We start from the raw sequence: 22,874 nt of genomic DNA, 5'->3' as shown, positions 1-22,874 counted from the left end.
TATTAAAGAACACTTTTAGGTTCCGTTCGCGGCTTCAGAAGCGAGTACGACACATTAATTAATTTATTTAAGATATTAAATATTTTTTTTTTAATTTGAAAAAATTATAGAGTATTCTGAACACTTTAAATAATTTAGTCCCGTTAGAAATTTTACTTAACGCTAATTTTTCAACAATCTAAATGATTGCTAACTAACAAAATTTTCTCGACCTTACATCTTCATTATAAATGGAAGAAACTGCTTAAATAATTGTTGTAAAAAATTTTCACTTCGTGGAGCCTTTTTTACATACATACCCAACAAAATCACGCCATAAAAGTTGAAAAAATATTAATACTTTGTTTATAATGATTTTGTACTTGAACAAAAACTAAAAAATCTAAATAATGTTGTTAAAAAAATTTTTTTTTCCTAATCATGATGATATCGTTTTCTTATCAATACAAAATATTAATTGATTCGCAAAAAAAAGATTTTTCGCTATTTGTTGATGATTTTTTTTTTTTTTAAATTGATTATTTCAATAGTTAAAAAAAAATTTTTCACAACTTCATAATATTACGAATATTATGATTTTTAAAAATAAAATTTTTTCTTAATAACAATTTTTGATTCTTATAATCGTTTTTTTAATATTTCTCTTGTTTAAATAATTAGTTAAGAAATTATTTTTTATCTAAAAATCATAAGTAACAGTCCTTTATAATGTAACAAAAGAAAAATTTTTGATTGTCAACAATTTCATTGTTTATTAACTTACCAATTTGTCATAAACAAATTTTTAACTTTGTTATATTTTTTTCCTCAAACTTTGAAAATTTACAAAAACAACCATATATAACAAAATATAAAAAATGATTTTTTAATTTATTATTGTACTTTTAAAAAAACCATTCGGCCGCCAAAATGGAAGGTAGATTTTTCAATGAATCGATATAAAAAGTGAGTTTTATACATACATACCTTGTAATATTTGTTAGTGTATAGTAGGGTGTCCGTTATTTACAAAATTGACCTTTTTTGAGCGACGCCCCCTTAATTTTTTGTTTATGGCCTAAAAAAAATTATCAGACTCATATAAGCCCTTCATATTCATATTGAACCATGTCCCAAAGACAATAAATTTCCCATTTAAATAACGTGGAGTTTCGGCGCGTTTTATATTCAATTTTTTCTCTTCTAAGCTAGTTAATCTACGGATATCAGAGATACATATTTTGGTAGGAAATTGAACACTCTACAAAAAAGGTCTCTTATGGTTTTTCGATAAATTTATCGGTTTAAAAGTTATTCAAAGTTAAAGATAAACTTATAATTAATTTTTTATTTTTTTACTTTGGAAAGGAAAAATCTTCCATTTTAACTGTGTTATAGAAAAAGTTACTGTACGATTTGAACATCTGGGTCAAAAATAAAACTTAATTTAGGCTCACTTCGCCTTATTTTCTTTTAAAGTTATCGATTTGCCGACAATTTTTTGATATGATCTCGACTTTTCCGACATAAATTATGTTTTTTTCAACCTCTGAACTTTTTTCGTTTTAGATTCAACTTATTTGTATTCTACATCAAGTCAGTTTCAATTTGATTTCAACTTTTTCGTCTTAAATCGGACTAAGTAAGCCAGTTAAGTCTCAACCAAGGCGAAAACTCAATGTATTTTTAATCTTCGTAAAAAAAAGTCGAGTTTGTATTGCGAAAAACGACTCCAAATTTCGATTTGGTAAACCAAGTCTAAATCAAGTTATATTTTTGACCGGGGTAGCAAATGGTTTTCGATCTTCGGTCTTGGCTAAAGTATTAATATATTCTTCAGTCAATTTGACAGCTCTTTCTGCAGTATCAATGACTATTTGTAGGTGTTTAACAATTTTCAAATAAAAATGTCCAAATTCCACCAAAGAATATTTAATAAAATAGAGTGTAGATTAATATGTAAAAAAATTTATTTAATCTGTCATACTTTTTCGGTTAAATTGAAAAATCTTGTAATCAACTCAACACGTCACTCACATTATTCTTCAGTTATCTGAATTTTTGACGGTAATTTTTTCAATAATACAGTTAAAGTTGAAAATTTTTCGCAATAAAAAATTTACTTTTACAGAAATAATGATAATTTTGCGGTCAAAGTAAAAAAATAAAAAATTAACTATAAGTTTATCTTTAACTTTGAATAACTTTTAAAGCAGTAAATTTATCAAAAAACCATAAAAAAACTTTTTTATAGTGTTCAATTTCCTACAAAGATATGTATCTCTGATATCCATAGATTAACTAGCTTAGAAGAGGAAAAATTGAATGTAAAACGCGCCGAAACTCCACGTTATTTAAATGGGAAATGTATTGTCTTTGAGACATGGTTTAATATGAATATGAGTCTGATAATTTTTTTTAGGCCATAAACGAAAATTTTGAGAGAAGTCGCTAAAAAAAATCAGTTTGGTAAATAACGGGCACCCTAGTGTATAGTCATGACATGAAATTAAACTCATTTTCTAAGAGTGAGGGAAAAAAAGGACAACGATTCTTTTCGATAGAGAACTTCAGATAGTTGATTTGACATAACATTGTGTAGGTAATGTACCAAACTAACCTTCGCATAAATAAAGTATTGAAAATTTAATTCATATGAGATCATAATTGTAATCGCTGTTACAATGGCAAAACCAGTTATAATTATAAGACGTACAGGTACGATTGAAACATCATAAATAATAAGAGAAATACTTTTAAAATATAAAATAGGTGTGAAATTTACAGGTTATTTTGTTCACAATAAAATACACGTGACAAAATTTTATTATAATGGGAAATGTATAAGTTAGGTGGTATGAAAACCATATTTACAACATTTTTTGATTTCATAAAATTTTCAAGACTATCAAATTATTGGAAGAAATAGTCAAAAAATAAAGTTTGAGATCATAATTAAAGATTATTAGACAAGCTTTCAGATACTTTTGACGGAATTGTCTATGAATGATAGTTTTTAAGTTATATAAGCTTTAACAGTGATTAAAAACTGATTTTCACGAAAAATCATGAAAATTTCAAACAGCCATAATTTGAAAACTATTTGCACGATTCGGCCCATCTTTGAACTTGATCAAGGTAATCGCCTATAGAATAAGTGTAAAAAATTTCATCAAGATCCGATAAGAATTGTGGGTGCTATCGTAATGACAAGACCAGTGATAATCATCGGGATTAGATATACATTTGATACATCATAAATAATAAAAGAAATACTCTTAGAATATAAAATAGGACTAAAATGTACAGGTTACTTTGTGCACAATAAAATACAACTGACGATACTGGAGTATAATGGAACAAGCATGACATGTGGAATGAAAACTATACTCATAAACTTTCAACATTTTTTTATTCCATTAAAATTTTCAAGGCTATCAAAATATTGGAAGAAATGGTCTAAATATAAAGTTTAAAGTCATAAATTAAAGCTTATTAGTCAAGCTTTAAAATACTTTCTACAGAAATTATCTATTAGTTTTAGTTTTAAAGTTAAATGGACTGTAAAAACTGATTTTTTCGAAAAATCGTTAAAATTTCAAACAGCCATAACTTCTAAACTAATCGACTGATTCAGCCCATCTTCGAACTTAACCGTGGTAATTACACATAGAATAAGTGTAGAAAATTTAAGTAGGATCCGATAAGAATTGTAGGCGTAATCATTTATATATATACATATATATATATGTATATGTATATGTATATGTATATGTATATGTATATATAAAGACATACATATATAAATTTTTTAACGAGTAGTATTTTTGAACCCTACTCAATCATTTATGATAGATTATGATAAAATTATTTGAAAAGTCGACCATGAGAACAAATACAAAAGTTAGATCTTAGAAAAATCTACCTAAAAATCCAGAACTCAAAGAAGGGTACATTCCTAGACTCAAAATGTGTAAAGGGGTATTTGCGGAAGATCGTTTGATACGTGTGACTAATGACCGAGCATACTTATAAATTTACAATACAACCGATGAAGAGTTAGGAATAAAAATTCCTACATTGATGATCCGCGAAGTAGAACATATATACAACCCTGTACCCATCGATTCAGATTATGACCCACAGGACATCCACGAAAAATTAGGAATTAGACAGAAAATATTCACACTATTTACTAATTATAACCAAACAGACCGATATAATAAAATTAAGTTTACTGCGACTTGACTACTTAAATATTGATGAACAAAATCACTTTGAACGTCTGGTGAAGAAACATGCAGACCGCTTTTGTATTCCCGGAGAACTATTGGGTTCTACGAGGAAATTACACCCATAAAATTCCGACAATTTATGATACCCCTTTTACAACTAAGCAATACTGTATACTCCAGTATTCAAATCCGGAACTAGAAAAACAAGTTACTGAAGGGCTTAATACAGGTATACTGAACCTTCCAAGTCACAATAGCCCCGTTTGAATAGTACCAAAAAAACCCGATTCACAAGGAAATAAGAGATGGCGAGTCGTAATCGACTTCAGAAATTTGGATGAACGAACAATCACCGACGCATACCCATTGCCGAATATTACCGATATACACGATCAACTGGGTGGGTCAATGTATTTCTCTGTTTTCGATCTAGAGTCAGAAAACCATCAAATTGAAATGGATCCGAAAGACAGTCAAAAGACGACGTTTTCCACTCCACGAAGACATTAGGAATTCTCTCGTATGCCTTTTGGATTGAAAAACGCCGCTGTGACTTTTCAGAGGTTGAGGGATTCAGTGTTAACTGGGCTCCAAGATGTTTCAATGTTTGTATATCTTGATGACATTATAGTATTTGCAAAGAATTTACAGGAACATGAGGAACGTATCGATGAATTAATGAATCGGTTACGAAAAGCTAATTTGCAATTGCAACCAGACAAATGGGAATTCTTGTGCCCTGAGATAAATCATTTGGGGCACGTTCTAAGTCGGGAAGGATTAAAGCCAGACCCTTTGAAACTAAAAGCAGTAAAGAATTTTTCAATTCCAAAAAAGCAAAGAAATATTAGGGAATCTTTAGGATTAGTTGGCTATTATTGTAGATTCATTAAATTTTTTTTTGAAAATTGCAAAGCCACTTACTAAATTATTAGAGAAAGATATTGAATTTGTATGGACTCAACAAGCACAATATGCTTTTGAGACCCTAAAAGAACTTTTATGTAGTGAGCCAATTTTACAATATCTAGATTTTAATAAACCTTTTATAATTACCACTGATGCCTCGGGAATAGCCATTGGTGCTGTCTTATCACAAGGAGAAATTGGTAAAGACAAACCCATTTCATATTTCTCTAGCGTTTTGAGGGGAGCAGAATTAAGATACGATACTCGTGAGAAAGAAGCACTGGCTATTGTACAGGCAATTCAAAACTTTCGACCACTTATCTATGGGCGTAAGTTCCTTGTGGTCACTGATCACAAGCTGTTGGTCTGGTTCCGAACTGCAACAGACGGAAACACTAGGATTTTACAATGGCGTTTAAATTTTGCTGAATGCGACTAAAAAGTAATATATAAACCAGGAAAAATTAATTTGAATGCTGATTAGGGTAATTCAAAAAATCGAATATTTTTTTTTTAACTTCCGACATTGAAAAGTTGGTTCTCAGGCACCTCTAGAAAATGCTCACCAAATTTGAGCTCTTAATATTAATAGGAAGATCCTCCTCATCACAGTTTTCCATTTTTTCTTTAGTTCCTTATATCAAAGACCATATCTCATTATTTATTGATGGCTTAACCAAATCATCGTACATGTTTTTATAGGAAATTGGATGCTCTTCAAAAAAGGATTATTGTATTTAAGCGATAACTTTTACCATTTAAAAGATATTTGAGATCAAAGTTTAAAGAATTTGTTAAAAAAAAAAATTTTTTTTTCAATTTTCTACATCATTGAAAAATGATTATTGATAATTCAGCGTGACATGTTGTTGTGGGAAATTTAACGCTCTACAAGAACAGTCTAATGTGTTTAATTGATTCCTCTAACCGTTTAGAAGATATTCCTTGCCGAATCCCAATGTTTTCTCTCTAAATATGAATTTAGTGAAAATAAGTGAATATTCACTATTTCCAAGTGTAAATCGAACCACTAATTTCCAAAAGTGGTTTAATTTGGCACTCAGAATTAATGAATATTCACTTATTTCATTTATTCATATTTAGAGAGTTTGAATTTCGAAAGTTTTTTAATAACTTTTTTAGATTCATCAATTTAATTCATGGATTTTATAAACATTCATAAGAATTTCAGCTTATATAAATAAAATAAAAGTATTTACTTTAGATTTTGTGTTTGTGTCAAGTATATAATATTTTCTAAATAATTTCTTATCCATATTTTTTAACTGATTTATTAAAAATATAACTGTAAGTTTTTCCCACAAAATATCCCACTTGCAATAAAAGACAATTTTTTTAATAAGACAAACAGATATATTTTTTAACATAATTAATATTTCCGTAAGTACGAATTCAACATAAATCGATTATGTATAATAAATTCGAATTTTTTTTCTTTTATATTGATATAAATGATGACACTTCTAAAATAAGAACGTTTATTTCTTAAAAATGGATCTTAAATTATCTCTAAATAATAAACTGACGTATTATTCTCTTCTTCCAAAAGCGAAGCTTATCTACATCTATGAAAGGGTTTAAAAAGAGTTAAAAATGTTTATTCTATTGATATGAGCTGAAATTCTTATGAATATTTATAAAATTCATGAATTAAGTTGATGAATCTAAAAAAGTTATTCAGCAAGGAATATCAACCAACTTTTCAATGTCGGAAGTTAAAAAAAAATATTCGATTTCTTTGAATCACCCTAATGCTGATGCGCTTTCACGCAACCCCGTGGAACCCGTAAAGGTTACTACTCGCGCCGAATCTAAAAGAGTATCCCTTAATGGAGAATTACAAAAGGTAGTTGATAGTTTGAATAGGCCCTATGAAAGAAAAGAATCTTTTTCGGAAGTGGTAATACTCAAAAATAGAGGTAGACCGCGCAAAAATGTAAGAGATGGCCAGATGGAGCCTATGGAAGATAGGTTTATTCCATTGGTTCTAAATATGTATCAACCAAGTGACTCTGAATCAGAGGGAAATATCCTAACAGACAACGAGTCTACTTACTCGATTGAAAAAAATGTGATGCAGTGTTTGGACTACCAATCAAAAAAATTAGTCGGGGTAAAAACAAGACATCCTATACTTATTACCGATACACCTGGAACAGTATTGGAAAAGATAGCAATGGACATTGTGGGCCCCATGTCCGTCAGTCGCCGTAAAAATGAATACATATTAACTATGCAAGACCAATTGTCGAAATTTTTTGTAGCAGCCCCATTAGAAAATATGTCAGTTACTACCGTTGCAGACACATTTATTAAAAGATTTATTTGAATCTTTGGAGCGCCAAAGGCTTTACTGACTTACCAGGAAAGAAACTTTATTAGCGCATTCACGTTACGGATTACTAAACGTTTCAGAATCAAAATACTACAAACAACTCCTTTTAGACCCCAATCGAATGGTTTCCTCGAACGTTCTCACCACGTCCTGGGAGAATATCTAAAACAATGCGTGAACCAAGAAAAAGACTGGGACGAATGGCTTGATTTGGCGACTCTTTATTAATAACATCTGTATCCACGAAGACACAAAATTCACATCGTTTGTGTTTGTTTTCGGAAAACTTGCTCGAGTATCAACAAGCGAACCACTACTTGAGCTGCCTACCGACGTACGATAACTATATTAAAATTTTAGTTAAACGACTGACAGCAATCCGAGAATTAGCTTACGACAACTTAGTCCAATCCAAAACCAAATCAAAAGACTACTACGATAAGAAAACTAACGCGATAGAATTCAAAGAAGGGGATGCGGTCTTTCTTTTGAAGGGTCCTAAGCCAAACAAGTTCGGTAACCACTATGACGGACCATATGAAATTGTAAAAACGTTTCCCAATGGCAATGTTAAGATGCAAATTAAGAATAAAACAAAGATCGTCCATTTCAACCGCCTAAATAAATCTAACATTACAATACATGACGCCGAAAGACAACAAAGACGGAAAAAGACTAAAATTGTGAAGGTTAAGGACCCGGATTTTAAATATTAACCTTTTTATTTGTTTACAGAAAATGAAGCTTCTAAAACTTTTGTTTAGGTTTATAATTCTTCCAAATAATATCAGACTACAAAATTTTTTCTAAATAATTAAATTTTTCTCAACTTTAGAGCTCAGCTCTGTAACTTTCTTTCTATGAGCTCTATTGAAAACAATTCCAAATACCATTCTAATAGATAATTCGATTCTTTATAAAAACTTTAATTGTGAAATATTAAAAAAAGAATCCTGCTAGTTAACAAATAAAAAACAAAAATTTTTTTCATCCAAAAATTCGACTTCTTCCCTCTAAGTTTCATCTCCCATAACTTTTTTTCTATCAATTTTAAGCGTATGATGGACAGTATGACACAAGTGACCTTTTTTATAGAGAATTTAATTTTCTCCAAGACTGCTGATTTCAAAAATCGCAAAAAATTTTTTTTGAGTACCTATTTACAAAATAGGAAAAACAAATTTTTTTCAATGTATTTTAAATGGGAGAGGGGACCTCCCCCGTGCACCAGCTCAATTTTTGAGATATAGAGCTGAAATTTTAGGAGAATATTTTTTTTCTATTGGAGTAACTTTTGAGATGTATTTAATTAATATAAAAAATAAATTTTTTGTTCTAACACAGTCTAGTGTTTTTGTGTCCCATTTAACATATATTCAACTTTAGCTCAAGTAAAACAAAACTTTTTAACTTCCCGCCAAGAAAATTGCAAATTTTCAAAAATTCGAGAAGTTATTGGTTTTAGTCCGATTTTCGAAAATCGAATTTCTAAGAGATCTTGACGTTTTGAGATTCTAGAAAGCTATCCTGACTAATTTCACGATGATGTCCGAGTGTATGTATGTATGTATGAACGTACGTATGTATGTATGTAAATATCTGTAACTTTTGAACGGATGAACCGATTTTGATTTTCAAGGTGTCATTCGACGCGGCTTGTCAATATCTAAAAGCTCAGAAAAATTGAGTTTGATCGGCAGGCCTCGTTCAGAGATATTCCAAAAATAAACTTTTCTCAAAAATGTTTTTTTTTTATAGCTTTTTATGTGCTCAATGGATTGATTTCAAAATCAACTGGGCTCTGGAGCTTCATAAACCGCGTCGGATGCCATCTCAAACATCAAAATTGGTTAATTCGTTCAAGAGAAACCGTTGTCGAAAGAATTAAAAAAAAAACTTTTTAGTATTCTCAAAATTTTTCAAAAACGACTCAATAAATCAAAATCTGATCAGTTGTAGAACTCAATAAACGCGTCGATTGCCACTTTAACCGTCTTAATCAGTTTATTTGTTCGGGAGATATCGTTGGAGAAAAAATCGTAAAAAACGTTTTTTTTTTCGAAAACGAAAGGATACAAAAGTATTTTCGAGCTCGAAGAGCTCGAAAATGTATCTACAACAATTTTTCGAGCTCAAGGAGCTCGAAATATGCGGGAAGTTTTGGGGCTGGCCCGCAGGGTCAACCGACAGACCGATTTTTTAAAATATAGATATAATTAACGTTGGTTTTGTAATTAAAATTTTGTTCTCAATACATTAAAAAAATATTTTTGTATTGATAATGATTTTATGATTAAAGTAAAATTTAAAGTAATGATAATGAATTTATAATATTTATTCTATTAAATATATCATATATTAAAACACCGAGTACATAAAAAATTTTATAAATTAATAAAGCTTAAAAAAAATAAATTATATAGTACATAAAAATAAAAATTAGAAATTTTTCAATAAACTTCCTCAACAAGTTAACTATTAGAAAATTTAGTACATGAAATTTGTATTTTTGCTATCGACGCCTATGGTAAACAAACAAAAAAGCGTAAAAATTCTGAGTCTCGCAGGTATAGAAACCAAACTTTTATGGCTTGGATGCATTTAACAAAAATGATGACAATAGATCATTATGGTAAGCTCTACGGGTTAACTGCAGTCATAAACACCTACGTGAAAACTAAAAAAGCTTATAGTTCAGAATCATCACAATCGGCATCAGTCATCACTCACATAAAATACTCAATATCGCTTTCTGCGTAGATACAAATATGAATCAAATTTGTATCTTAATTAGATCCTAAAGTAGTCCGTGACCATAAACTATAAATTATAGCAATAATTTACAAAAAAAAAAAAAAAAAAAAAAATTTTTCTCGAATTCTATTCGGAAAGGATTCACTATACACCAAAAAAATCAGCATAGCAGCAAAACAATTATTTATCAAGTAATAAACAATCAAAGTTCGTGCTTGAATTTATACCCCTCGAAAACCACGTTTTTCAATCTTCAATTATTTATATCTCGGGTAAAAAACGTTTTTGGTTTATGAAATTTCGGATAGGAGTAGAAGAGATTTTAATCTATCGATCTATATGTTTCACGTTCTAATGCGATTTTTTTTCAAACAAGTTACTCATGTTTTAAATTTAGGGTCAATACTTTCTGGCCAGATAGTAGGCAAGAACTTAGTAACTTGCATTATATTTAAAAGGGTATAATCGAAAAATTTTTTAGACATTTATTTTCTTACTTCTAGACACGGACAAATTTCAGTTTTTTTTTTCAATTTTTTTCTGTTTATCAACAATCGAAGAAATACTTGATCACTTCTGTTATTCATATGGGTTTTGTCTATAATTTTGAAAACTATTGAATGAATTTAACTTTTTTTTTTAATTTTGCATCAAAAACTTTTTACACTATATATATGTGGGGCATTTCATGCCAAATCGTCCTAACAATGGATTTTGCATCTCCAATTTGGCTGAAATTGGGTCACTTTTTTGTACCCATAGAAAAAGGTTTTTATGAATTTTTTCAAATTTTTTCATCCAGCCAATCAGGAGATATGAATATTTTAAGATTTCGGGGTTTTTTTTTAAATGGCCATAACTTAGTGAAAAAGTGTCCGATTTTGGTCTTTTTTTCTTCAAAATTCGTGTTTCTTGTTGAATTTTCTAGAAAATTCTTGTAAAAAAGTATTCATTATGAATTTGATTGTTTTTTCATTATTTTAAAACAGCGATTTTAAGATTGTTTGTATCCTTCGATTTTTAAAAAAAGATTTTCAAAAATATTACTCCCCAAAACATGAATTTTGAGCCGAGTCTCGTAATGGGATAATGATGGATTATAATTGTTTTTTAACTTCCCGCTAATAAAATTGAAAATTTTCAAAAATTCGGGAAGTTATTGGTTTCGGTTCGAATTCTGAAAACCGAATTTCTATTAGATCTTGACGTTTTGAAGTTCTAGGAAGCTTTCCTGACTAATTTCACGATTATATCCCAGTGTTTGTAGATGTGTATGTACGTCCGTATGTAAATATCTGTAACTTTTGAACAGATGAATTGATTTCGATCGTTAAGAGGTCATTCGACGCGTCTTGTTAATATCTATAAGCTGTGAATATTTGAGCTTAATCAATATCGTGTGTTCGGAGATATTTCAAAAATAAAATTTTTCCAAAAATGTTTTTTTTTGATAATTTTTAATTTGCTCTATGGATTGATTCCATAATCTAATCAATCCTATAACTTTATAAGCCGCGTCTTATTGTTATTAATGTATACAAAAATGCTTATAACTAAGAAAAAAAATTATTTTTAGTATTTGAAAGATGGCGTTGAAGCCTGCTCCTTTAAAAAAAGGGACCCTGGCGGCGTAGAACAATTCAACTCTTCTATGGGTCTGAAAAAAAAAATTAAATGGAATTTTAATCAGTATAAATATTCCTATAGCAGGTACTAGAATAAAAGAAAATAATTTTTTTTGAAGAAGTGGCACTTTGTTGAAATTTTTAGTTCAAAAATTGCCTTTTTTTCGTAACATTTTGCATGTTAAAAGATAGAAATATTCAACGCAAAAATTTTATTCTAGTACCAGCTGTAGCTGTTGATATATTAAATAACATATTTAAATTTGATAGCAATCCATCGGATAATTTTTTTTTTTTTTCAACTACGCCAGGCAGAAAAAAATAGTTTCGAGATAAACGTGTTTAAAGTTTTAGTTAAAGAAATTCTGAAGAAAACTAGATTTGAACATATACTTACGATTAATTAGCTATTCCAGCACCATATTTTTTTCTTGTGCACTTCTTCGGTTTTTCTTGTTTTTCATTATATGTTGACTTGTTTATCATTATTATAACTTAGGTATAGAAATTAAAGCAGATGTTTTCCGCCGCACAATAGAATAAAAATTACTTACTCGGCCGGCCTGCTAAATAACTTTTAGAACATAAAATACTGGGAATATCACCACCATATTTTCACAGTATATTTTTGAAATACTATACTTTCGAAATATGCAAAAAAAAAATCGATTTTTCAAAATTTCTCGACCACTGGGTCCCCTTTAATTATTAGGTCAGGCAGAAGTCTCAGTAGTTTGTTTTGTATATTTTGTTCCTGGAGTCAAACTACGAGCGGCAACGTATCCTGGTCATAGCTTTACATTTGGGATAAGTCGGCGTAAGTCTTCTGATAAAATCATTTTAAGTTTGTCAAACACGCGGTTAATTTTATCGAGTTAATTTCATATTACTTTATTTATTCCGAATTTTCCGTGCATGTGAAGAATTATTTTATTCATTAATTTTAGTTGTCAGGGCTTTCCCCTTGACTTTCGTTAATAATTCATTAAATAAATCATTTGGAAGGTAATTAAACTCATTTATATAAATTTAATTCAATTTAAAAATTATTATCAACAAAAGATAAGTTAACTAAACGCGGGGAACTTGGTATCGGGTATTGTGATGCTGAATGGGTAAGACTCAATTTGGCGCATGCGCAGTATTACCTTCTTAAATTAATATAATGTTTTATTCCCAAAAAATAGGGGCACAGTTAGCGGATCCCCGTTCCGCTTACAAATAAACACCTTAACCTAATCCTAACACTAATACACATTCCTTAAAATCTATACCTTAATACTGCTTAGTAACTATTACATATTGCAACCTTCATACTTCGGCGGGAAAAGAAAAGCCACTTGGCAAAAGAAAAAACCACCTTCTACATAATCACTCGCATATTTCCATCCATTGCATCCATACCATGACCTCCATTTTTGCTGCACCACCTTACACCTCCCTCCGACTCCTCCCCTACCTCTCTCAAACTCTCTATTCTCTTCAACCTTTCCTCCCCTCTATCACAAATACAACAGCTCCTCTTATCCCTACTCTCCCAATATCTCCCTCCCCTAAGCTTGTCTCCCAACCTAAACCTTGCTACTCTACTCCATCTTTCCTCATTCCACCCCTTCTTCAAGTATCCTGGCACCCCTTTCCCCTTCACAAATTTATACTCCCTATTACTTCTCGACTTCATTATCCTAGCCCACCTCTCGTTCTACTGTTTAACCCTTTCCAGCCTTACAAGATGCTCGCCCTTCATCCTACCTTCTTCCCATCTCTTCTCCACCCCCTTCAACTCCCATCTTCTATATCTAATTCCCCCTCCAGTTCCAATAAATTTTCCGTTTCCTTTCACCCCCTACTCTACATCTCATTATTTTTGTTTTTCCCGTGTTAACCTCTAACCCTTTCCCATCCACATACCTTTGTAGTGTCCTGATCATCCCTTTCATTTCATCCTCGTCTTTCGCCAGTACTGCCACATCGTTCTCGTACGCCAGTGCATACACTCCCCCCTCCCCCCTGACAACTCCACCCCTCCCCAGCGCCCTTTTTCCAACTCCTCCTCCAAGTCCGCCAAAAACAAAACAAACAGCAACGGGCTCAACAGACATCCCTGCCTCGATCCCTTTTCCGTCCAAAACTTTTTCCCCAACTCATTCCCGACTCTCACTCTAACCCACGTTTCCCTCAGTACCTCCTCACATCTTTCCACTAAACCTTCCCTAACACCTCTACTTTTCATGGCTTCTATTAACTTCACCCGATCTACCGAATCAAACGCCGCTTTAAAATCCACAAACAATACTACCAACTTTCCGTTTTTCTTCGAAATCTCCCTGTTTAGCACGTAATTCAACACGTATATATTATCCATCGTTCCTCTCCCCTCCCTAAATCCAGCCTGCCCTTCCGGAAGCAACCCTTTATCCTCTACTTCCTCTTTTAATCTTCTTTCTAATATCCCTATATACACTTTGTACGCCGTCTGGGTTAACGTAACCCCTCTATAGTCCTCTACCTTGCCCCCACCCCCCTTTTTCACAATTGGAAGCACTAACCCTTCCTTCCATATTACCTTCTTAAATAAATTTATCAAATTTCTAAGTTATTTATACGTAAGAAGATTTTAAGATAAAAGATAAGTTTTAAGTTAATAAATAATTCATTATAATAAAATAATTAATTCTATCATTCAGTTATTTTCCAATGAGCATTCCTATCCTTATCAGACCGCGTGCACGGTCATATCAGACATCCGCGGACCCAGTACTCAATTCTACCCGAGTTACTAAAGGAGGATTGCTCGAACTTCCTGGCACGGGGAAGCAAAGGCATACCCTTACAAGATTTAATGGTACAGTGAACTTAGGCATATCTTGCACCAAAAGCTATCTGCAGATACTTAAGCAGATCTTGCACCAGATGACTAGTCGCCCCAGGCTTAAAAAAAGTGAAATTAGAGTTCTTATACCTTTCAAATAAATTGGTCAAAAAACTTTCAAAAAAAGGGAATTACCCCGTGTGGCTGTTAAGTGGCCTGGATGAGGTGAGGTCGTTAAGGGTTAAAGTATAATATTACATAAAATGTTTTTTTGTAAGTTTCGCGCAATACTTGCAACTTAAATCTTTGGACCAGTATCTGTAGGAAGATACAAACTCATATAAAGATATAGACAACTAGTGGATGCGACCAGGTTCGTACAAAACTGCTATAAGATTGTTATGTGGGTTAGAACATATAATTTTTAATGAAGAATGACATTTATTTGTGACTAAACTTAAAGCTGCTTAAAAATGTTGGGGAATTATTGTAATGATTATTAGTTATCGAAAAAATTCCTTAACGCTTCAAAACAGCTAAAAATTTTGTCGTCAATAGATAAAGTTATTCATTAAAAATTACTTGTTCTAATCAATTTTAATAAATAAAATATAATAACATACAAAATTTGTAAGTAACTTTATATTTATTTTATAATATTTAAAAATTAATGAATCTAATATGAAAAGTCTTCAATTCGCAATTAAAAATTAGTTAAATTCAATCACTGGTTCCCAAAATTATATATGCAACTCATATAAATAACAGAAATGATCAAATATCAAATATTAAACTCAAGGAGCTCAAAAACATCATTGAGAATACATTTTCGAGCTGATTTTTAAAAAGGATTCTTAAAACATGTGAAACCAACAAATTTTCATATGAAACCCGAAAACAAAAAAAAAGTTAGTTCCTTTGGGTCACCCTAATACATATATAAACTTTCAAGCCAATGGTATTTTGTAATCCTACTCAACTAATTTTGATAGGCGATGACAAAATTCTTAAAAAAATCCACTGTAAAGACACATGCAATAGCCAGATTTCTATGAGATATACTCAAAAATAGAAAATAAATAAAAAATGAAAGGTGAAAGCAATCAAGAACCATTGGAACCCCACCTGATTTAGGATTTACTTTTCATATATACATAGGACATTCCATATCAAATCAAACACTTTTGAAATGACCTTCTTCGATTTGGCTGAAAGTCTTCCATTCTTTTCTACCCTGTGAGAAACGTTTTTCAGAATTTTTAAACATTTTTTTAGTCAACTCCCCTGATTAAAAAATCTTATTTGAAGTGATTTTAAAAATCTAAATTATTTCATATTGTATCATATCATAAAAATATCATTCGAAGTAATTCAAAATAATTTAAAATTCTCAACTTCGAATTATTTTAAATCATAAAATTATGAACCAGAAATTGCGATATTATTTTTTAATTTGATTTAATTAAAAATGATTCAACAGCTCAAATTATTTTAAATAATCATGAATTGTCCGAGGGACCAGAAATTGGAATATTATTTTCTAATTCGTTTTAATTTGAAATTATTCGAGAGTTCAAATCATTTCAAATAATTTTTAATTGTCCAAGGAACCGTAAATTGCGATATTATTTTCTAATTTGATTTAATTTGAAATGATTCGAGAGTTCGAATCATTTTAAATAATCTTAAATCAGAAAATAATACTTCGTTATTTTTTAATTCAATCTGATTAAAAATGATTAATTCTAAAATTTATACTTAAAAACAAAATAATTCAGACAATTTGGAATGAGTCAAAATGATTTCGAGTTACGTGATTTTAAATCATTTCAAATTAGATTTCTTAATCAGGGTTAAAAAAAAGTTATAAGTTTTTAAAAAAAACATGGCTCTTTTGTTTCAAATAAGCATAAATTTTTCAATAATTAACCTAACGGAACGTTTTTTTCTCAAAATTTTCGTTTTTAAAATCATTTTTCAGAAAAAAATAAAGAACAATTTTTAGAATTCAAATTACATGATATTTTCGAGTTTTTTTTTTTGGAAAAAAAACCGTTATTTTTTCAAATTCCGACGGTTTTTTTTAACTGATTCATTCTAAAAATAATCTCGCCAATCCTAGAGTTGGCCAATTTTTTTCCTATTTTTTTTTTTTTTTTTTTTATTGAAAAAAAAATTTTGTTCGTTTCTTTTTTATTTTCAACTCTTTTACTGTCAAAACTTTTTTATCTTTCCTTTTTCTGTTATAATCCTTTTGGAATAGTAAATCATTTGAAAATGACTGGTTTACGTTGAGTGAGTTGAAATATAAAAACAATATCGGAACTTAGCGATAATTACTTACTTTGTAGTGCATGTAGGAAGAGAGCTCAAATGTTTATCAATCCAAAAACTTATATCAGTGATAATAATTTTAATAACAATAATAATTTAAGTGACGATGATGACAGTGATAAAACTGATAGCGATAATGATAACAATAACCAAACTGATAGTGACACTAACACGGATGCCACAGATCTTCAACTACCATTTCGTAAGTTTCCTGCTTTATTTATTTGTAGAATCCATTTCGGTAACAGTTTGTCTAAATCTTTATTAAATTAGTTTCATGTCACTATTTATCTAAATATTCTTTTAGGTTCCATGTCGTTCCATAACGAACTTATTATTTCTCAACCAAGTTCTGACTCCCAAGTTAGCGCTGCAATTCAACTGCCAATAATTAATCAAGCGCTACAATTATCAAATCAATCACCAGTTTCAACGAAGAAATTGAGTGGTAATAATTACTTAAATCAGAAAATAAATCAGATTTCCGATCATTTAAAGAAGCTTTATCTCACTCTCTAAATCTGAAGCAGTGACTATTCACTGTTTCACAGTTATAAGTATACCAAATATACACTATTTTTCAGTAGTTTCCACCGTTTCAGATTTAGAGAGTACACCTACTGACGAAGAATCGAATTTTAAAGTCATGTGAGGTAAGTGTACACCGTGGGCAAGTGTGCGCAAACCCATTCAGTTTGAATTGAAATGCATGGGCTTGCGCACACACCCACTGCGTACACTTACCCACAGTGCACACTTGCCTAACATGGCTCTAATGGGGATGATGACAATTTCCGGTCTTGAGTGAAAGACAAATTTGTGAGGTTATGAATACTTCGAGGCATATGTCAAGAGTCACAAAGCAATTTATAAAAAAAAAGGAATACTTTTAACACCTGAATCGGAATTGGGTATATATGATATGAAATAAATATCTTCAATAGTACCGCAGTAAGTGCATTAAATTTTTTTTTTTTTAATAGGTAGAAAAAAAATCCTAGATCAACTGAAAACAATGATGATAAACTTTTACAACGACGATAAATATAATTGCGCTGATTTCAGTCATGAAAAGTTACGTTTCGATTCGCAATGATAATGACAATCAAGTACATATCAAAAAGAGACTCATAATTTCAAATTTAAAATAACTTCATATTAATAAGTTAGTGAATTTCCTCTGTATTGAATAAAAATCGTTTCAGGTGGAGGCTTTAATTCATTAGCAGATAAATTAAATGATTAGAGGAGCATGGGGTCGTCCCGGTCAGCGGGTCGTCCCGGTCACCCAAATTTTGAAAAGTTTATCATATAATAGATTTTGAATTTTTTATTTTATACTCTCATTCAATTAAAAGTAATTAATGAGCCCTAACGTTTAAAATGAATTACTTATTAATAATAATTAATAAATATAAATTTGATCGACATTTGATCGACATTTTATCTAAAAATCAAGGACATTATCATAAGGTTTGTTATATATTTTACAAGAAGAAAAAAGTTTATAATTGATGTGTATATAATCTACAGACATTTCTTAATCCATTTTGATTTTTATATAAGTATAATTATCAATACTTTTTTTTATATAATTCAGTTTATTTTCTCAAAACTTAGTTGGGGTCGTACAGATCAAAGTTATGGGGTCATAACGGTCAATTCATTCACTTGTTTCTCGACTGACGATTAGTATGTTTGTTTAGTAAAAATATCAACCAATATATTATTTAATAAGTAATTAATTAATTAAAAGGTAAGCTTTTTTTTAAATTTAAGTTAAACATTTTTATGTTCATTATGGGTATTTTCTTAAATAACATTGTAACACTTTTGTTGCTAATTATTAATTTTAGATTTTTTTTCTTCCTTCCTAAGTTTCAGTTGGCAAAATAAAATTTTAATTTCATGAAATTTCAGCAATACGACTTTGGATTCTTAACTTTCAATTTAAAATTAATAGTGACCGGGATGACCCACCGAATGACTGGGACGACCCGACACGTTGGGTTGCCCCGATCAAACTTACATTTTTTTTAATTCATTAAATATTTCTAATTACTTTTATACTTTTATTTTTAAGTATGTGCCTTTGGTTCGCTAGATTCCATAGAAAAAGATAAAGTCCGTTTTATGATCTAATAAGGATAATTCGAAAAATTTTGAAGTTTTATTTCTTAGGTGACCGGTGCGACCCCATGCTCCTCTATTTATAAACAATTTTTTATGAGAATAAGATTGAAAACATCACATATAAGAATTGGATTTCAAAGCCGATGACGAGGTTAGAAACATTTATTAAGCAAACAGAGGAATTCGAGGAAGATTTTTGTAATGAAGTGAAGACTCTCTTACCTCACGTATTTATCTCAAAAGAACAATCAAAGTTCTTGAAGGAATTGAAAGAATCTTTAAAGATAAATGAGTTTATTATCATTTATGATTTTGCAGAAAACTACACGTTCGTAGTGCAAAACGCGGGATCGGGATTTCGCTGGAATAATAACTCGGTGACCGTTTTTCCAATTGTTATTTACATTAAAGTAAATAACGAACCCCATCACCGAAATCTAGTGATAATTTCAGATTGAAATAATCACGATGCGGTTGCCGTACATGTTTTCATCTAAATAATAACTGATTTCATAAAAAGTATTTCTGACACTGTTAACATTATTTATTATTTTTCCGAATGAGTGCTTCAACAATTCAAAAATTTTTTAAATTTTGTTAATTTGCACTACCAAACAACTGATTTTGGCATACTTGCCCAATGGTATTTCTTCGTGATTGCTCATAGGAAAGGGCCATGTAACGGTATCGACGGTACAATCAAAAGACGCACCGCGAGCAAGCCTCCAATTAGCGGTCGACAGGCACATAACCATACTGCAAAATCGCGTTTCGGCCAAGTGTTTTATTTTTAAACACCTAAGTGTTTTATTGTCATTTAAATACATTGTAGTCACTTTCTACACATTTGCAAGTGTTTACATTAAAATTTTTACCAGAAGAAGATTATAATCAAGCTGTAAACAAATTGAGTGAACGTTTTTAAAAAACGAAACGAATCACGAAGCCAATCAGGAACTCAGCAATTACACTGTGTCATTCCAGGTACAAATGGGTATTTCTATGTTCGAAATTTTTCCAACTCTCCAGAATACAGAGTATGTAAGAAATTTAAATGCCAAAGAAATTAAAAGAAGTTACTGTTAAAATTAGCATTACAGAAAAATTAATTTATCGCATAAATAAAAAATCCTTGTCATGAATCATTAAACTAGATTATGAACTAAGTAAAAGATACCCTGAAATTATTTAACTAGAATTATTTTATTATTAAAAAAAAATTTTGACAGTAAAAAAGTTGAAAATAAAAAAAAAAAAACAAAATTTTTTTTCAATAAAAAAAAAAAAAAAAAAAACAGAGAAAAAAGTCGGCCCACTTTTATTTAATCAATAAAAAAAACGTCGGACTTTAGAAAAATAATTGTTTTTCCAACAAACTGAAAAATTTATTAGAATTTGAATTCTGAAAATTTTTTTATATTTTTTTCTTGAAAAATTTATAACTTTTTTTTGAGTAGGGTAAAAAAATTTGAAAAAATTCTGAGAAACGTTTTTTATATGGAAGTAAAGAATGAAAGACTCAACCAAATCAAAGGTGGACGGGTTTAGAAGTGGTCAATGTGGCATGGAATGTCTCATATTAATTCACAAAAATCAGACATTTGTTGAATGAAATATATTGCATAGCACGTGAACTAAGTTGTTTTCTGTCAATCACATTGTTCGTGGCACTCGTCTCCGGTGCACACTATGCATTTATTGACGATTGCATGTGTTTACGTACGAGTCATCCTGAAACCATTGTGCTTTCTGTATAAAGATCCATTTAGCCCACTCACTATGCAATGTACAATTAAAATTTTCTTAAAATGAATAAAATTAAAAAAAAAATAAAACTTTACATGCAAATCTTCACCGACAGGTCTCTGATTGATGAGTGTAATTGATCCTGCGGGTATTGCTTCTTTCGACTTAGTTCCCTTGGCGATATCTCGAAATTCTTCTGTGTAATCCTGTGTAAAAAGTAACGACAGCAAAGTCACAAGCATGCATATCTAGTTTATCTAAAATTCTCTATTAAATAAAATCTATCAACATTTTATGCAGCTGTTAAAACTGTGATTTTTTTTATTTTCTATTATAATTTTATCAATGAACTCAATCGAGAAAGGAATTGTAATGATAGAAGTATTTTTCCAATTATTGAAAAGAATTTTTTTTTTTTTTCAATCATGCATATGTTTCAAAATTACTAATTCTCTAATTGAATCTTTATTATAATAGTTTTACCTCAAATTCAGGCCAATTCATTGCCATATTTACACCATGATTATTTGACCACCATTTTAGATCCTTCTCGTAGTCAGCATTGTTAATTGTGTGGTAAAATTCTTCGTAAATTTGGGGAAGACTGAAAAGTATACTTATGTAGTAAAAAAAAAATATACTTATTTATAAACGAAAAATACTTTCTATGAATTAAAAAAAATTCAATCCTTTCGCTGATCACACAACTAAAGTGATAAAAATATGCAAACTAAAAAATGACAACTAACAACCACAACGAAAAGTGGATGTCTTAAAAAGATAAAATCCGGAAAAGGATACCTGCTGTAGGTCAATTCCGAAATTCTGTTGTTATCAAGCTTACGAAGCTCGAAAACAATGCGATGAACGTTTTCGAGCTCAGATTATTATGATGTAATGTGAATATCGAATTCAAGAAATTAAAATTTTACAATAAATAAGTTACGTTTTTTTTTTTTTTAACATATGAAAAAAATCAACGGAAAAATATTATGGTGAACATAACAACTTTTACACCTAGTCTGAGGACTGGACTTTTATAAGCAATAATTTTTGAATATTTAATATTAATATTTGTAACGAGGTAAAAAATTATTTTTGCAACTCATGTTAAGGAAGCATATCTTTGATTGGTTAAAGATCCCGGGAAAATTTTTTTTTATGAAATTTCATAAAATTTTATGCTGAAAATAGTTTGATAAAATTCCATCAAAATTCATGAAATTTCATGAAATTTCATAAAAATTCATAGTTTTATAAAATTTTATGCTGAAAATGGTCTGATAAAATTTTAAGAAAATTTATGAAATTTTATGAAGTTTCATAAAATTCTACAGTCACCATTAATTTTTCGAAAAAAATATTAAATCACGAAAAAAACAATTGCAATTAGATCTTACACATGGATCTAGTGGATGAAGGCATTACTGAGTAACATGGGTTGAAACTTTTTTTTTTTGTTTTTCTTAGCATGGGGGTGGAATTTGTACCTTATAAAAAAAAAATTTTTCAAGAAAAAAAAAATTCATTTACTTAACATTTTGAGGTGGCCCACTCGTTTTTAAAAAAAATAATTGATCAAACAGGGTAGTTCCAACGAAAAAAATTTTTTTTTGTCCAAAATCGTAGAAAACATCTAATAATCGTCGAATGTGATTTTTTTTTTACTCCACTTTCATTTTAATTTAAAAGTATTACGTTCCCGTAATATTTTATTGATTAAATTAAATTAATTATATTTAATTAAATAATTTTATACAATAAAACGGAAATCGGTTATGATAAGAGAGTCGCCGTGGCTCGCGGGTAGGCAAAACAGATGACGATGCATGAGACCCGGGCTACGACGATTCTCTCACAGGGAACCTGAGATGCAGCGTCAACATTTTTTCAACTCTGTTGGCTTTATTATATTTTTATAGTGACGAAATAGTCAGTCTTACGAGAGAGCTCATGGAGCTCAAACCTCTGCTCTCCAGCCATAATTAATA

General features: G+C 30.2%; 1 protein-coding gene across 3 annotated transcripts in view; it reads right to left on the bottom strand.

The window, feature by feature from the left end:
• Positions 1-22,874, bottom strand: part of LOC103576305 (protein kinase C and casein kinase substrate in neurons protein 2) — a 160,070-nt gene that overhangs the window by 18,905 nt on the left and 118,291 nt on the right. For all 3 annotated transcript variants that reach the window (XM_053742103.1, XM_053742104.1, XM_014440621.2), the window contains exons 5-6: positions 21,367-21,487; positions 20,979-21,089 (exon numbers count right to left, since the gene is read on the bottom strand). In XM_053742103.1, the coding sequence (XP_053598078.1) occupies positions 20,979-21,089; positions 21,367-21,487 (232 nt within the window). The remainder of the gene's footprint in view (positions 1-20,978; positions 21,090-21,366; positions 21,488-22,874) is intronic.

The sequence above is a fragment of the Microplitis demolitor genome, chromosome 9 (assembly GCF_026212275.2).
Source record: "Microplitis demolitor isolate Queensland-Clemson2020A chromosome 9, iyMicDemo2.1a, whole genome shotgun sequence".
Taxonomy (NCBI): domain Eukaryota; kingdom Metazoa; phylum Arthropoda; class Insecta; order Hymenoptera; family Braconidae; genus Microplitis; species Microplitis demolitor.
This window is presented reverse-complemented; position numbering and strand designations above follow the sequence as displayed.